Source organism: Panulirus ornatus, chromosome 52, assembly GCF_036320965.1.
Source record: "Panulirus ornatus isolate Po-2019 chromosome 52, ASM3632096v1, whole genome shotgun sequence".
In the NCBI taxonomy this organism is placed as follows: Eukaryota; Metazoa; Arthropoda; class Malacostraca; order Decapoda; family Palinuridae; genus Panulirus; species Panulirus ornatus.
In genome coordinates this window covers 22,133,296-22,152,074 of record NC_092275.1, presented here as the reverse complement: position 1 = coordinate 22,152,074, position 18,779 = coordinate 22,133,296, and the positions used below count along the sequence as shown (strand labels likewise).

The window sequence follows — 18,779 nt, the reverse complement described above, 5'->3', positions numbered from 1 at the left end:
ATGATACAGCGCTGGTGGCTGATTCATGTGAGAAACTGCAGAAGCTGGTGACTGAGTTTGGTAAAGTGTGTGAAAGAAGAAAGTTAAGAGTAAATGTGAATAAGAGCAAGGTTATTAGGTACAGTAGGGTTGAGGGTCAAGTCAATTGGGAGGTGAGTTTGAATGGAGAAAAACTGGAGGAAGTAAAGTGTTTTAGATATCTGGGAGTGGATCTGGCAGCGGATGGAACCATGGAAGCGGAAGTGGATCATAGGATGGGCGAGGGGGCGAAAATTCTGGGAGCCTTGAAGAATGTGTGGAAGTCGAGAACATTATCTCGGAAAGCAAAAATGGATATGTTTGAAGGAATAGTGGTTCCAACAATGTTGTATGGTTGCGAGGCTTGGGCTATGGATAGAGTGGTGCGCAGGAGGATGGATGTGCTGGAAATGAGATGTTTGAGGACAATGTGTGGTGTGAGGTGGTTTGATCGAGTAAGTAACGTAAGGGTAAGAGAGATGTGTGGAAATAAAAAGAGCGTGGTTGAGAGAGCAGAAGAGGGTGTTTTGAAATGGTCTGGGCACATGTAGAGAATGACTGAGGAAAGATTGACCAAGAGGATATATGTGTCGGAGGTGGAGGGAACGAGGAGAAGAGGGAGACCAAATTGGAGGTGGAAAGATTGAGTGAAAAAGATTTTGTGTGATCGGGGCCTGAACATGCAGGAGGGTGAAAGGAGGGCAAGGAATAGAGTGAATTGGAGCGGTGTGGTATACCGGGGTTGACCTGCTGTCAGTGGATTGAATCAGGGCATGTGAAGCGTCTGGGGTAAACCATGGAAAGCTGTGTAGGTATGTATATTTGCGTGTGTGGACGTATGTATATACATGTGTATGGGGGTGGGTTGGTCCATTTCTTTCGTCTGTTTCCTTGCGCTACCTCGCAAACGCGGGAGACAGCGACAAAGCAAAAAAAAAAAAAATATATATATATATATATATATATATATATATATATATATATATATATATATATATATATATATATGTATATTATCCCTGGGGATAGGGGATTAAGAATACTTCCCACGTATTCCCTGCGTGTCATAGAAGGCGACTAAAAGGGTAGGGAGCGGGGGGCTGGAAATCCTCCCCTCTCGTTTTTTTTTTAATTTTCCAAAAGAAGGAACAGAGGGGGCCAGGTGAGGATATTCCAAAAAAGGCCCAGTCCTCTGTTCTTAACGCTACCTCGCTAACGCGGAAAATGGCGAATAGTTTGAAAGAAAAGAAAGAATATACATATATATATATATATGTGTGTGTGTGTGTGTGTGTGTGTGTGTGTGTGTGTGTGTGTGTATTTCTTCATTTTTTTCATACATATTCGTCATTTTCCACGTTAGCGAGGTTGCGTTAAGAACAAAGGACAGAGCTTTAGAGGGAATATCCTCACATGGTCGCCTTCTCTGTTCCTTCTTTTGGATTATTAAAAACGGGAGGGGAGGATTTCGAGCCCCCTGCTCCCTCCCCTTTTAGCCGTCTTCTACGACGCGTAGGAAATACGTGGGACGTATTCTTTCTCCCATATCCCCATATATGGTAAGGATTGTATGCGAAGTGAGAGTCATGAAGAGTGGTCCAGTGAAGAGAGAAGAGGTAGTAAATGCTTTGCGGAGGATGAAATCCGGCAAGGATGCGGGAGTCGATGGTATCATGGTTGAAATTATTAAGGGGGTGACTATCTTGTTTGATTGGTTAGTAAGGATACTCAATGGATGAGAAAATGGGTGTACGAGTGAATGATAAGTGATTGTGGGGATGGACAGCTGTGAGAATTGAACATATGAATGAGACAATGAATAAGCTGAAGAGCAAGTGACTGGAAGATATACTGTAATGAGCAGATGAATGGCAAAGCTAGGAAAACAGGCAATGCAAATGTGAGTGAGTTAGTGTAAGATCAGGGGGTGACTTAACATGGAAACGTCAGGGATTAAATGTGTAGCAACCTGAAACATTACCACAAACCTACAATTATAACCCGAACCAACACCAACTACCACCGGGTCTCATACACCTAGACTACGAAAACATATGGAAAAAAAGACCTTTTGATTACTAGTCATCTTATACCCTTCGTTTCACAGTAACCAGTACCTAAAATATCTTAGCTTTTACCCACCATTAAGTCGACCCTCCAATACCTTACCTTCAGAGTGTCAGAACCGACTTGGAGGTCAATCTGCTTCTTATGGTGCACCCAGGAACCTATACTGACCCGGCACTCATGGGTGTCGTGAGGCCAGTAGGTAAGGTCCATCGTGCACGTGAAGCGTATCTTGACGGGCGGCACGTACAGAACCCGTCCTTCTGGATACACCAAAATCGACGTCAGATGCTCGCTCATGTAATCTTTCACATCAGCCCTGCCGTAGGTTGAGGATACAGCCAGGTGAAAGGTACAGGATACAGGAGTACATAGTGGTCTACATTATCCCTGCCACTGATACAGAATGCAGGGGTACAGAAGCAATCAGTGGTCCGTCCCAACCTCGTTAATGGATAGGTACATGGATGTAAGGATTACAGGGACGGGAATATACAAGTTCATACTCAGGTACAAGGGGATACAGTCGCAAAATGATACAGAAGTTCATCTTCTCCCAGTTTCAATTACACGTACAGTGGTAAATACAGAAATATTCGGTTACAAGGTTATTGGCATAGAGCAACATAGCAATAATGTTACACAACCGGACATATTGCCTTGCAGTGTGTCAAAGAGACATTATCAGTCATCCACTTCATAAATATTGCAATGTAATCAAGGGATATCTCTCATTCCGAACCATTCCCAAGATTTTGCATTATCTTTTCAACCTGAAGTGAAAACTGATGTTTCTGCCTTATCTTTACCTCTGTTGAGATAGTGTATAATGAGAAAGATAGAGGAGGGGTTACAGTAGCAACGTTTTTCAGAGAACTAGATGGAGTTAGTGCTTCCTCTGTCTCACCTTTACATCTGCAAAGGAGTCGTGGTTGAGAGTGAGAGCTGTTTCTAATCTATCTGTAGCTTTGAGAAGGCAGGAATTGATTGTACTGTAACGATTTCTACTTCAGTAAAGAAAGAGGAACATAACCTACATTTCGATTCTGTATTCCTTTCTATACCTAAATAGACGAAGCTAGAGAGAGAGAGAGAGAGAGAGAGAGAGAGAGAGAGAGAGAGAGAGAGAGAGAGAGAGAGAGAGAGAGAGAGAGAGAGAGAGAGAGAGAGAGAGAGATTCGGATGGGATGGTAGGGGACAGGCTTCGCTAAGGAGACAGAAACACAGAGAGACATTACAAAATACGACACTCACGAGTTATAGACGGTAAGGTCAGGCTTCCAGATCTCTCTGGGGTCCATTCGCAGAAATTCCACGCCAGGATGATCCTCTGCGCTCCACTCGAGACGAGGATCCATCCATTCCTGGCGACGTGAGAAGAGAAAAGGGAGTAAAGAAAGAAACAAAGCAATTTGATCATGTGGAGAACTATAGTTAGCCTGAAGCGACTCACTCAAGGCTTCAAAAAAAATGCGATTCGATTGAAGTGTGCAAAATGAAGCAAAGATATAGCGAGCATGTAATGGATACATTAGAATCAATAAATTCACAAATAGAGAAAATACAAAAACCCTCAAATGTGTCTGGTTTGTGGATCAACGCTGCTCATCTGCTTTCTTCACACTATCATTCGTTATACTTCTCTCCTCCTCCCACTACAAACCTCTTACTATTGACCCAGTTCTCTCATTCCCTTTAGGTCGAGCTCCCGCCTCTGTGGTGCTCTATGTAAAGGTCGGGATGTGAGACAAGGACACATGACTCTTAAGAGATATGATACTCACATGATTTAACCAGGTGTGGACATTTATCAGGTGTTCCGTCTCGTGCTGGAAAGTAAACATAGAGACGTGTATCAATGATTTTGACAAAGAGAAAAACAAATGCACGATTCAGAAGAGACAAGAATGTATTAGTAAGAGTGCCTACATACATATGGAAATATTTGAGTAGAAACACCTTGAAACACTACAATGGATGGAGACGAGAACATTAAAGCGCTACATGACCATCCGCTTCCTTTTTTATGAGCTTCACGGATGTGGTAATTTCTTTTTTTCTTTTGCAATATAGCACTCCATACCATAAGGCTAGAAAGGTGATGAACTGGTTATCAGATGAAAATATTCAACTGCCATGGTGGCCTGAGGACTCCACAAACTTTAACGTAATCGAAAAGGGCTGGAATCAGAAGTCAAGGATGCTTTCTGCCACACCTTATAAGCCTCATTCAGAAGATCAAGATCCTATGAACCCATTACATGATTATGGAATATTGGGAAACCTTGGCAGTTCCATACCCAGACGTCTACAGATGGTAATCAAGGGCATAGGAGACGTGACAAAGTACAGAATGTGATTGTGACTTTGTGTTTTTTGTTTATCTTTGTGGTACTGTGAGAAAGGGGGAAAGTCTTTTGTGGTGGACAAGGTCCTTTGCGGTATGACTTTTAATAACGTTAGACTTCCATTCCTGGATCGTTAGCCACGTTGTAATTGACAATAATCTCCTCATTATGGTATGTCTTTAATACACACACTACTTATGAGGCAGATAGCGCTTTACAGGTATCTAAATACGGTAATTCATCTAGAGCAGACGATAGGATAAGCAAATGAGGGGAATATTACTCCCTTAGGGTGTTTGTCTTGCAAATTCCACATGTCTTTTTATCAAACTGTTACCACCCTCTGGAGATGTTACATGTACCACTATATGACCTAAAGAATTTGACTAGATGTCCGTGTGTTTGTCAGTCAACACAGTCGTGGGATCTCAGCTGACTACCATGGGGGTCACATCCAACCAGGACAGTGCTTGGGCTTCAGCTGGCCACTAAAGAGTCTCACTACCAAACTAGAACAGTCTCGGGTCCTCAACTGTCCACCAAGGTCAGTGCCAAGCATGACAGTGTTGTGGCCTCATCTAGCCACCAAGGTCAGTGCCAATGAGGACATTGTTGTGCCTTCATCTAGCCACCAAGGTCAGTGCCAATCGTTACAGTGTTGTGGCCTCATCTGGCCACCAAGGTCAGTGCCAATCGTTACAGTGTTATGGCCTCATCTGGCCACCAAGGTCAGTGCCAATCACGACAGTGTTGTGACCTCATCTGGTCACTAAGGTCAGTGCCAATGAGGACATTGTTGTGCCTTCATCTGGCCACCAAGGTCAGTGCCAATCACGACAGTTTTGTGACCTCATCTAGCCACCAAGGTCAATGCCAATCATGACACTGTTGTGACTTCATTGGCCACCAGGGAGGAAACTGCTAACCAGGACAGTGCTGGGAGTCTCATTAGGCCTTAGGCTACCTTAAAATACTACCTTCTTTGAACTTTTGATATGAAAATAATGACAGTTAGACTTAAGTGTTAGAGATGAGCTGGAACTACCCGTGTGAAATGGAGTCTCGCGGGACGTCCAACGACATTCTTTCAAAGCGACTAGAAACCCTATCGAACTCTCCCTCTTCAGGCCACATTACTGGACAAGTCACAACAAAAGGATACCTTCGAAAGACTAACCAAGTCAAAACTGAGTACGGTGATTTCAGAGATGTTGACGGTGGTCGTGCCGCTGGGGAGAACCATCTTGTCATAGTTGTTCAGTTTGGACTCACGCAGGGCTGCAACCCCCGTCGCTGAGTACTCCTCTCCCATAGCTGCAAAGATGAGAACTGGGGTTAATGGCCCTCTTAACATGGTGACGTTGAGGTGCTTTGGGAATGAGATGAGATTAGGTCAGAGTCTTCGATGTCTATGGTCATATTAGTGAGGTGATGAGAGCAGAATTAGCGTCTTCGAAGATCGAGAAGTTGAGACGAGAGTGGATTTTGTGACCTCATCAGTTTGACGGTGAAGTGAGGACATCTCTCAGGATGATCACGGGGATATGAGATTGAGCTTAGCGGCCCTTCAGGGTCAGAAGATGACTAAAGTTATCCACAGGATTGGAAGGCTGCTACAGAAATAGCGGTATTCAAATATATAAAAAGGGCAAAAAGTCCCTTCCTGAAAAATTATCTCCTAATTAGCTTATCCGTAATTGGCCAGTTAGTGGAAACCATCCTTCGAGAAAATATCGCAAAAAATGTAAACTTCACCGCTGAATCAATGATTTGAAGCTTCACATGGGTTTTCGACAGACACGTATGTTTGACAAATTTCCTTCATTTCATTTATGCTGTAACCAACATGTCCAATGAAGTGTAATGCAATTGGCGTAATTTAGTAAGACTTTCAAAACAGCATTTGATAAAGTCCCTCATCAAAGACTACCAGCTAAAGTTAAGTCACAAATACAGATGGCATTGTGCTTCACTGGTTCGAAAATTGGTTCATTGACCGCAAGCAGAAAAGTGGTCATTACCGACCACACCTCACAAGGGTCAGACGTAATGTACGGTGTAACCCAGGAATATCATGGAAATAGTTCTCTTTCTTATGTACATGAATGACAGAATCTACATCATTCATATGCATGAGAAATTTCAATATCTAACAGCGCAGCACAGCACCTATGTCAAAAATACTGTTCAGCGCAGCACAGCATCTATGTCAAGAATACTGTCCAGCGCAGCACAGCATCTATGTCAAGAATACTGTTCAGCGCAGCACAGCATCTATGTCAAAAATACTGTTCAGCGCAGCACAGCATCTATGTCAAAAATACTGTTCAGCGCAGCACAGCATCTATGTCAAAAATACTGTTCAGCGCAGCACAGCATCTATGTCATAGATACTGTCCTACGTTGCAAAATAATGAAATTCGCAGACGATTCTGACTTAGGAACCGAAGCTGCAACATTCATCGTCCATCACTTTTAAAGGAGAGTCAGAGACAAACTGGTTAGCTAGCTTCATGATGAATTTCAATATTGATATATACAAGGTTTCCACACATCTACAGCACAAATGAGAAGGACATTCCTCTGTGAGTTTTGTTGAGTTGCAAAAAATACTGGAGGATTAATCTCGGATGACTTAAAGCCAAATAATCAGTGCGTGGAAGCAGTCGAATTTGATTCTGGTATTCATTGGTACGACATTTCAATTTCCAGATGTAGAAACTACGTAATCCTTACTCTTTACAGAGCACAGGTTTGTCCCTATCTTCACTACTGTATTCAGCTTTAGTTGTCCAGCTTGAAAATAGACGTACAAGCAACAGGAGAAGCACAAAGACGAGCACAGGAGAAGCAATGTTTACGAGGATCGATCAGACGACTTAAACACTTACCGATTGGAAGTCTGAATCTTAGAGAGTGACTTAAATAAGGTATTCAAAATTATCAGAGGGTCTGATACTTTCAGTCTAAGTAGTTGTTTCAGGCTGGAGCAGTCTACGTTCACGAGTGACAATAATGAGCACAAGCACATGGACTAACATTTTGCGTCGAGTGAGGCACTTTTCCAGCAAGATTATGAACGTACAGAATAACTTACGGGTAAGAGTGGCTGACAGCAACGCTAGAGATACATTTAAGGACAGACTTAACCAATATGTCACTTCAGGTCCATGACTAACCTATATTGCTCTCCCGTAGATAAAAAGATTGCTTATATTTTTTAAGTCATCTACTTGCCTTTATGATTATCACGAAGTCTCATGAATCTGATCTCTTCCATTACAAACGGTCTCCTGAGGACACAGAGGTATGTTACACTTTGTATTCCTTTGTATTCTTTTGTCTTCCTTTGTCATCCTTTGTATTCTTTTGTCTTCCTTCGTAATCCTTTATATTCTTTTGTCATTCTTTGTATTCCTTTTTATTCTTTTGTCTTCCTTTGTAATCCTTTGTATTCTTTTGTCTTCCTTTGTATTCCTTTGTATTCTTTTGTCTTCTTTGTAATTCCTTTGTATTCTTTTGTCTTTCTTTGCAATCCTTTGTATTATTTTGACTTCCTTTGTAATACTTTGTATTCTTTTGTCTTCCTTCGTAATCCTTTATATTCTTTTGTCATTCTTTGTATTCCTTTGTATTCTTTTGTCTTCCTTTGTAATCCTTTGTATTCTTTTGTCTTCCTTTGTATTCCTTTGCATTCTTTTGTCTTCATTTGTTATCCTTTGTGTTCTTTTGTCTTCCTTTGTATTCCTTTGTATTCTTTTGTAATCCTTTGAGACACAGTGTCCTATAGGATATGGGCTGTTATCATCAGCCTCAAAATCCATTGTCGGTTCTGCGTGAGCGGGGGGATTAGTGGCTGGGAAAATGACAGTGGAATAAGTAGTAGCATCTCTGATGAGAGTGAGGTGAGGAGGAGGAGGAGGAGAAAGAGCCGCCACAACTCCTAGGGTGCAGTGGCAGCAACGAACGCAAGAGCAGATAAAGCACAGCTGTGAATCATTTGACAGAAGATCCGGTGGTCTCAGTGCACGTGGGCAGCCGTGATTTGGATGAGTGACAGAAGAGTGAGTGAGAGAGAGAGAGAGAGAGAGAGAGAGAGAGAGAGAGAGAGAGAGAGAGAGAGAGAGAGAGAGAGAGAGAGAGAGCACCTACCCACGAGTACCCAAGAGGGTGGCGGTAGGGAAGAGGCCAGCGCATAAGCAAGCACTCACCACCGGTCTCGCCTGACAAAGGATACAGTTCCTTTTCTGCGGCCACCTGCTACACGTGATGATCTATTCTCGGCTCATCTGGGACTGACTTTAACCACAAGTCAAGTTTTCTTTTAAGTGTTTCATATTTCCCTTGGTAGTGCATTCTTAGAGGCTTATATATGTTTTTGTCTGATTTACTTCGGTATGTTTCATATCATTCTTGTAGATTTGATGAATATCTGTCTTCCTTTTTGAGAGGCTATCAGGTTTATTATATGCTTTTTTCTACCTTCAATTTTCTGTCACGTACAGAATATCATATACTTTCTCTTCTTCTTTCCAGGATTCATAGTTTCACTTTCTTAGCCTTTCCAGGGAAGGGTATATCTTCCACCCCTTCGACTCTACTCGTGAAGTGCTCCTGAATTCTCCCTAATTCATTTACTTGTCCCTTTCGTAACCATGCAACACAACAGGAATCAAATTTGTTTCTAACGTATGTATTAAACATTTTCATATATATAGTGCTATGCTCTCAATATGTTCTTAATTCGGTTACTCATATATGGTGAAACCTGAACCTTTTCCATTTGCTAACCTATCTATCACTTTGCCAGAGCAATAACATCACTTGGGTTTAGCCACAGCTGTCTATGTCTTTCTAGGGACATGTCCCGATGTCTCAGTATCTATGAGTGCATTTCTATCATGTTGATTAAGCAGTTTTTCATCAACTTTCTCCTTATACATTTTGTGCTGAACCTCAGTTTCTATTATTTAACTAACTTCCAGCATACTTCTATGGGGTTATTTCCACAGTGATCTCCAACACTAAAGGGTTCCAATCTCAGGACCATCGTATTTCTTCTTTTTGGTCTATGCATCGGATTCCTATATGTGTTATGTATTCATCTTTCTTCATTTCTTTCCGTTTTCTCTTCTACTGGGATTCATTATTTCGACATAAGTTTCCTTTATTTTTTCATAAAGTTTGCTGCTTTAATTTTCTTCCTATTCTCTGCTCCTCTTCTATTCATCTGCTGTTCTCTCTCTCTCTCTCTGTTTTTGTCTTTGTTCTAAACTTGTTGATGAAAAGAAATGGGATGATGGACATCGGATAAGGGATGGATGAGATGGAAACGAAAAGAGAACACCACCCGGATTTCTCTCTCTCTCTCTCTCTCTCTCTCTCTCTCTCTCTCTCTCTCTCTCTCTCTCTCTCTCTCTCTCTCGCAACACCCTTAATATCTTCAATCGTCACCTGTCACTCTCCGGTATTGAATAATTCATTTAATCGACTATCATAACGTCGTGGTATGTCATGTTACCTCCTCAACAACTGATCTTTGCCTGGCCAGGATGAGGTAACATACCAACATGGATCAACCCATACCATCTGCTTCGAGAGAGAGAGAGAGAGAGAGAGAGAGAGAGAGAGAGAGAGAGAGAGAGAGAGAGAGAGAGAGAGAGAGAGAGAGAGAGAGAGAGAGAGAGAGAGAGAGAGAGAGAGAGAGAGAGAGAGAGAGAGAGAGAGAGAGAGAGAGAGAGAGAGAGAGAGAGAGAGAGAGAGAGAGAGAGAGAGAGAGAGAGAGAGAGAGAGAGAGAGAGAGAGAGAGAGAGAGAGAGAGAGAGAGAGAGAGAGAGAGAGAGAGAGAGAGAGAGAGAGAGAGAGAGAGAGAGAGAGAGAGAGAGAGAGAGAGAGAGAGAGAGAGAGAGAGAGAGAGAGAGAGAGAGAGAGAGAGAGAGAGAGAGAGAGAGAGAGAGAGAGGAGAGAGAGAGAGAGAGAGAGAGAGAGAGAGAGAGAGAGAGAGAGAGAGGAGAGAGAGAGAGAGAGAGAGAGAGAGAGAGAGAGAGAGAGAGAGAGAGAGAGAGAGAGAGAGAGAGAGAGAGAGAGAGAGAGAGAGAGAGAGAGAGAGAGAGAGAGAGAGAGAGAGAGAGAGAGAGAGAGAGAGAGAGAGAGAGAGAGAGAGAGAGAGAGAGAGAGAGAGAGAGAGAGAGAGAGAGAGAGAGAGAGAGAGAGAGAGAGAGAGAGAGAGAGAGAGAGAGAGAGAGAGAGAGAGAGAGAGAGAGAGAGAGAGAGAGAGAGAGAATTATTGTATCAAATATCAACATTAGGAATGATACAGGTATGATAAGTCGAGAGGCCAGCTGGAGCTTAGGTTTATCTTTCCTATTGTCTTTATAAGAGAAAGTGAGGGGATGCATGGCGTTAGTGATGGGATATATGACACATTCGAGTTTATTTTACCTTATGACTTTCCTATAAAAATTTCCATCAAGCATATTAATCCTGCAAGGTATTTTTTTTCCTCTCTCTCTCTCTCTCTCTCTCTCTCTCTCTCTCTCTCTCTCTCTCTCTCTCTCTCTCTCTCTCTCTCTCTCTCTCTCTCCAATGCTACTTACCCATCTGGGCCAGCCGTAACATTACAGCGAGCGCTAAGAACATCAACATTTTCTTTTTTTCTTTATTCCAATCACTTGGATCTGCGTGGGGGTGAGGAGGGAGGTGGGCAGGGAGGCAGGCGTGATTGAGACTGAGTGTTCGGTCGTGATGCGGGCGGTCCACACGTGGCGTGGAGGACTCCACCTGCTGCTCCTTCCTCCTCCTGGGTCGCCACAGAACCTATGAGAGACGAGAGAGGAATCAGTCACTCACCACGGGTATCAGAAGCACGTGGAAAGAAAGAGGGAAGACGTAGGTGGCCTGTGTGGCATGGAAGGTATCGGAAAAGATAATAGGAGAAAATGAATCACTTTCTTTGGGGTAATGCAAAAAAAGTTAGATGAGTAAAAACATGGTTTCAGGGAATGGGAGTCACTTGTAAGGAACTTCTTGGATGTCTGCGAGGGAGGGAGTTCCGTGTCAGACAACAGAAAAGGCTGGGTGGATTGTTCGTATATGGAATGCTAGAGAGCTCTTGAAGTCCCAAATATCATATAGAAGGCTGGTAAAGAAGCTGATTCTTCACGTGAGAGTAAGGGGAAAAGTCTCTCTTCAGGTGGGTTGTCTTAGTTTGGAACAGAGGACGCATATCATAGAAGCCTCTTCAAAATAGCCTGAGGTCACCAGTGGTGTGACGCAGGGTCAGTCATGGAGCCATCACTATCCTTAATCTTTGTACTTAACTTGCAAGAAGGATTGGACTTGTCCCTGCATATGTTTGAAGATGATGCTAAAGTAATGGGGAAGAGAAAATCGAGGAGGATTGCATGAAGTGAAAGAGTGCTAATGATATTCAACCTAAGTAATGAGGTTAGATCCTAGCGAAAGATGGCCTTGGTGAGAATATTAAGTAGCAGGATACAAGCTTTAGACTTCTGCGTGGGAGAGAAAATTGGGTCTCTACGTCATCACTATGTCGCCACAGTCCCGCCTTAGAAGAAGAGCAAATGAGATAAAGTGTCTGGTGGCGAATGTTAGAACTGGTTTCAAGTACTTGGATAAGGAAACACTAAGCTTGATGTTCACATCCCACAGTAAACTAGAACTAGAAAAGACATCTCAGGTTGGGTTGTCTTACTTAAAGAAGCACGAAGAACTGATAGAAAAGGTCCAGAGGAAGGCAACAGCGATAGTATCAAAATAAAGAAACTTGAATTACAGTTTAATGATACAGAAATTAGATTTTGCTCGGCATGGGAGAGGGAGTGAAGGGTGACCTGATCATAATACTTAAGTTTTGAAACCAGATTGGTAACATACCCAGAGTACAGAGGCCATAACCTTAAGCAAAAACCCTGTGGGAAAAAGAGTAATTAAGTAATTCAAGAATGTCAGATGAATGGAATGAACTGAGTAATGAGAATATGGATATGGACAGGATACATAATTTCAAGAAAATGAATGACGAAGATGGGTCAAGAGATGGGGATCCCTCGATTGCAAAACTCTCTCCGTATAGTACAAATAGGGAATGGTAAGGAGGACACACACGTATATACTCAATTAAGATACATCTGACTGATTCAGAGACGCATTCAGCTTCTGTGAGAGTTAATTCTACAGAGATGAAGTCTCTAAGCCCGCATGCTGGCCAGAGGTAGAGTTGCTCAATTCCCTTGGGTAGATCTATTACCCTGAGAAGCCAGATGTTTGGCCCTGACGAGGGCTTGAGTAGCCCAGTTCATATGGGTTCTGTAATTTAACGTTAACTCTTTCTTTTCATTCTTGTTCAGCGTTGCTTATGTTTGTAAATGTATGTGTAGATAGGAGCGTGTTTGTGTATATGTGTGTCACCGCATAGGTTTTTATGTGTTTTTATGTGTACGTTAGTATATATATATATATATATATATATATATATATATATATATATATACATATATATATATATATATATATATATATACATAAGATTTCCTGGTTCAGTTCATTGACAACGCGTCGACCCCTGTATGCCACGTCGTTCCAATTTACTCTATCCCGTGCACGCCTTTCACCTTCCTGCGTGTTCAGACCTTGATCATTGACAATTTTTCCACTCTATTCTTCCGTCTCGAATTTGGTCATCCCACCCTGCCATCTCGTTGTCCCCTTCTTATTCTTATTCATTCCCTCTATCTGTCCGTATCATTTCAGCACACCCTCTTCACTTTCTCAACCACTCTCTTTTTATAACCAAACCTTTCTCTTACTCTTTTGTTACTTGCTCGATTAAACCACCTCACACATCCTCGTCTACAGCCAATGCCTTGCATCAACTATACCTTCAAACACATCATTTCCGCCTTCTCAGATAACGGTCTTTTTTTTCACACACTATGTAGTGCTCCCTGAATTTTCACTCCTTTATCCATCCTGTGACTCACTTCAGCTGCTTCCATGGTTCCATTTGCTGAAACACTTCACTTCCTCCAATTTTTCTCCATTCATGACTCACACCCCCAGTTATCCTGTCCCTCTACCCTGCAAAAGCTGATAACCATCCTATATTGACATTTACTCTGAACTTCCTCCTTTCACGTACTCTTCCGGACTCAGTCGCCAACTTCTGTATTCTTGTACTCGAATCTCTCACTAATGCTGTGTCATCAGCAAACAACAACTTCTTATTCGTACACCCTTGATTAAAACTTCTCACGGCTTCCAGCGGCTTCCTCCTACACCAAACATTCGTAAAACCTTACACAAAGCATTTCTGTCAACCTTATCATCTGCTCTCTCCAGATCTATAAATACCTCACACAATCTTATGTTTCCCTTAAGTATTGTTCGGATACATTCTTTAGATCAAACACCTGATTCACACATCCTCCATCACTTTTGAAACCACACTGTTACTCCCAAGTCTCATATGCTTACATACCTTCACCCTCACAGTCACAATTTTCCTTTACAACTCATCAGAAACACTCAACAAACTTATGCCTCTGTAGTTTGAACACTCGCCATTGTCCCACTTGCCCTAATACCAGGTCACCATACATGCATTTCGCCAATCCTCAGGCACATCATCATGATCAATATATACACTGAAAATCCTAATTAACTCATCAGCAACAAAAAATTCAACTCAAGCCTCCTTGCCACATTTCACCTTACACAAGGCTTTCACCACCTTTTCTCTCCTCACCTAACCACTCTCCATGATTTTTTCGCTTCGCGCACCACCCCGACCAAAACAGTCTATATCTGCCACCCTACCATCAGACACATCCAACAGTCAGTCATTCAAAGTGCTCAATCCATCTCCTCACTTCACTACCTGTCACCATTTACCCATTTGTCCCTACACCGATGTTCCCATTTGTTCTCTTGTTTTTCGCACACTATCAACCCTATTTCAAACATATTTTTATCCTTCCTGAAGTTAACTAATACTCGCTCACCCCAACCCTCATTTGCCCTCTTTTTCAATCCCTACGCCTTTCTCTTGACCTCCTGCCACTTTTTCTTATATATCTCTCAATCATTGCACTCCTTCCCTGTAACTACCGTCCATGTGCCTCCCCTAGCTTATCTACTTTCACCTTTTGCCATTCCACATGCAAACTCTCCCGGTGTTTCTTTGCACAAGCCTATCATACATTCTCATACATTCACTATTCTCTTCTATCATATAACGTTTCCAATTTTCCAAAAAACTTTTCAAATCTTCACATCTCGCATCTACAAAGTCGTAATCAGACATCCCACCAGCTGCCCCTTTCAGCACATTTACATCCGTGAGTCTCTCTTTTGCACGCTTATCAATTAGTATGTAATCTAATAATGCCCACTGACCATCTCTCCTACTCACATATGCATTTTTGTGTATGTTCTTCGTTTTAAACAAGGTATTCCTAATCACTAGTCCTTTTTCAGCACACAACTCCACAAGATATTCATCTTTTCCACTCACATTACGGAATACCCCGTGTCTCCGAGTCATACCCTCTGCTGTCACATTACTCACCATCACAATTACTATAAATCTTCCATAAGGTATACCTGGCCTCTATCATCAAAGGTGCTGACACACCGATTCATCTCCTCGAATAATACTCGCCTCTTACGATGTTTCATCTCACGGGCAGGTGCTTGAGGTCTAGTAAACATCCATTTCTCGCAATTCACTTTCATTCTTACGCACATCAGTCTGGAGCTCATCTCCCTACACTTTTTCATACCCTCCCACAACTCCTGCTTCAGTAGTATTGCCCTCACCCAACCTCTAACTTTGCTCTTAAGACATTGACGAGTCACTCTTCCCCTATACCCTTGATCTTTTACAGAATGATCATGTACTGAAAAATACTGAATATAGCTCTCAGCTTTGCTTGACTTTATACATCTAGTAACAACAGTATAGAAAAGGATGATGGATCTAGATGTTTAGTGTTGCCCTATTCTCTTAAATCACCTGATGTAAGACAGGAACTTAAAAAAATCAGTGCATTTAATGTTGCATTCCAATACAATAACATTAACGGTAAGACCTTAATCAAAGGTAGGTCAAATCATCAGAATACTGGGAGTGTTTTCGCCGTTAAATGGAAGGCATCTAAAGATGTAGACATTGGCCACACGGGTAAAACAGAAACCGAGATATGTTACTGGCACAGTCATTCAGTACGCAGAGTTGATCAAAGTAATGCTGTTGCTGAACATTGGTAAGAAAACATTCACCCTGTAGGCCTTAACAACACACTCACACTGTACCATTATCGGATTATGCTACTCGTAATGTCATAGAATCTGTCTTGATTGCTGATATCAATAACTGTAATCTATCACCAAGCAGCTTTAAAACACATCCTATTATCAACCAAATTATTATGAATGAATTATCAAGACGCGATAGCATAAGAAGAGCACTTGAACACGCATCTCACTACAACCAGGCAAACCAACCCTACACAACCCACCTTAACCATAATGCATCCCTCACCCGACGTTCACTTTAAGGGTCAGGTCAGTGTATACTATGGTATGGCGGTAACAGGATATACAAGCCTTTGTGCTGGTGTTGGGATTTGAAACTTTATGATCTGTTTACACCTGCTGAAGCGGACTGGCTTGCGAAACAAGTCGTGTATTGTGTATTATAAAGTTTTGATAATGAAATTTATCTGAATTCCTACTGAAGTGCGATTTCACCCTTATCATTAGTATCAGGAGTTAGTGTGATCATTATATCATCAGCATTAAATACATTATATACGAAGATGAAATCGCACTTCAGTATGAATTCATATAATTTCATTTAACAAGTATTTCTTTTATACATGTGGCAAGACATGTTTCATGGAGACAATCCATCTCATCAGGTGCCAGTAATCAATGACGTTATTTACATCCCAACATCACACCAGAAGTATCTTCTGTCGTCTACCATCATAGACAACACATTGGCCTGATTAACGGCACCCGTCAAAGGGAGAGTAAGAGAGGTGCCATTCAGCTACTTCGCTTTGTCGTATGTTGGAGTAATTACCTGGGAAAGTATAGGACGCAAGAGGTGATGAAGCTTATGGGTTTTCAAACTGCCAGACACGTAACCTAGTGAGTACTCGCTTGGGAGAGGCAGGTGTAGATATGAGGGACTTAACCAGTCCCTAAGATTACCATTCTCATTCGAGAGAAACTTACCAAGACTTGTGCTACTTGTGAGGTTGGGTTAATTACAAGTTATATGGTCATGAAGACGCGACGTGAACTAGACACTAGTATTAAACAGGGATGAACCTTTAAGCAATTACAGTTTGGATGGCTCTCCTCAAGCGTATATGATAATAGAACACAATAATGGAACTAAGCTATGCACAAGACACAGGCTTAGGAGCTTCGGACTCACCGCAAGAAAATCGACTGGGCTCTGCAAAAGGTATGTATCTGGCAGGCTGGGCTGAGTACAAATGATACAGGAATTGAGAAATGGAACTCTGCACGACACGTCATGATGAATGAACTGAACACGACGCGTCATGATGAATGAACTGAACACGACACGTCATGATGAATGAACTGAACACGACACGTCATGATGAATGAACTGAACACGACACATCATGATGAATGAACTGAACACGACACGTCATGATGAATCAACTGAACACGACACGTCATGATGAATGAACTGAACACGACACGTCATGATGAATGAACTGAACACGACACATCATGATGAATGAACTGAACACGACACGTCATGATGAATGAACTGAACACGACACATCATGATGAATGAACTGAACACGACACGTCATGATGAAAGAACTGAACACGACACGTCATGATGAATGAAATGAACACGACACGTCATGATGAATGAACTGAACACGACACGTCATGATGAATCAACTGAACACGACACGTCATGATGAATGAACTGAACACGACACATCATGATGAATGAACTGAACACGACACGTCATGATGAATGAACTGAACACGACACGTCATGATGAATGAACTGAACACGACACATCATGATGAATGAACTGAACACGACACGTCATGATGAATGAACTGAACAACAGCAGAACCCATCGCCAGACCCATGTTAAACGATGAAGACTCCTTATGAAACAACATTGTCGCCCTCAGCTCATCCTGAACTGGAACTCTGTAATGATACCAGCTCACCTAACGGGTGCGAGTCACTGGCAAAATATAAAGCACACAAGGAACGTTCGTCGTCAGGGAACAAGAGGTTTGTATGATGTGTGGTGTTAGGAATTACCCTATGACATCTTTTATCATCACTTGCTTATTTGGTTATTGATGTATTGCTTCGCACGCTACACTTAATGGCATGATCATTCTATACATCTAGACAGCTACAGTAACTGTGCATTATGAGTTTTCGATCTAAAAAACCCTATTGTACCTCTTTTTACGTCTTAGTTTCGAAAGAGTAATTCGTATACACGTTTCCAACAGAGACGGGAAGAAAATGAACCACATACCCTGGGTACGCTATATATGCCATACGAATTGTTATCATTCACGCGTATTATGAAAACGCGAAAAGTAGCTTCCATAAGAAAAAAGATCCATTTCGTCAAGTGGGAGATTTTGCACTCATTAGTCGTGTTTGGAATACGGCAGCTGGGGATTCAAACGTTGCACAGGGAAACCCACCTCTTAAACGGGGTCTTCCCCGCGCGTGTCGGTCGGATGCGGTGGGTTTGTGAGCTGCCTGGGCTTGGCTGGCCTGGCCAGTTACAAACGTCCACGGGCGCTGCTCTGAGCTGAGTGTACGAGGTTATAACCCAAGGTGAGGCGAGGACTGTGTGCCACACCTCCCTCACTTAGTCACTGACGTCATACGGGGTTGAAGACCAGGGTGTTTACTGGCTCTGGTTCACCAACGCGAGATGTCATTAAATATCGTCAGTTTAAAAAAGCAGTTCATGTTTATTCATATTCATAATATTCTCATGTGATCTGTGCTTGTACGTGGACATGGACCTCGCACGTCTTGATGATACGATGGAACAAAGAAAATGTTAATACGGCTCTAAGGATTTTATATTCATTTAATGAATTGAAAAGAAAAGTTAGAAAGGTCACTTGTGATGTGCTCTATATGTGAGCCTCAAATACGTACTTCCTCGTTATTTTGATGTAGTTGCTGGAGCTATGAGTGTTCTCAATAGACGTAATTTACATAGCCAAGGCTGTTTCAAGATGGTTACCTCTCTTAACGAAAGATACCTAATTACCAAA

The 18,779-nt window shown here is 42.1% G+C and overlaps 1 protein-coding gene across 1 annotated transcript; it reads right to left on the bottom strand.

The window, feature by feature from the left end:
* Positions 1–2,130: 2,130 nt before the first annotated feature.
* On the bottom strand, positions 2,131–18,347 carry LOC139765133 (neuronal acetylcholine receptor subunit alpha-3-like). The gene is made up of 6 exons (XM_071692328.1): positions 18,192–18,347; positions 11,030–11,249; positions 5,611–5,747; positions 3,870–3,914; positions 3,340–3,449; positions 2,131–2,404 (listed from the first exon to the last, which is right to left on the bottom strand). Exons 2-6 carry the CDS (start codon positions 11,076–11,078, stop codon positions 2,146–2,148), a joined length of 600 nt encoding a protein of 199 aa, XP_071548429.1. The 5' UTR covers positions 11,079–11,249; positions 18,192–18,347; the 3' UTR covers positions 2,131–2,145.
* Positions 18,348–18,779: the final 432 nt, after the last annotated feature.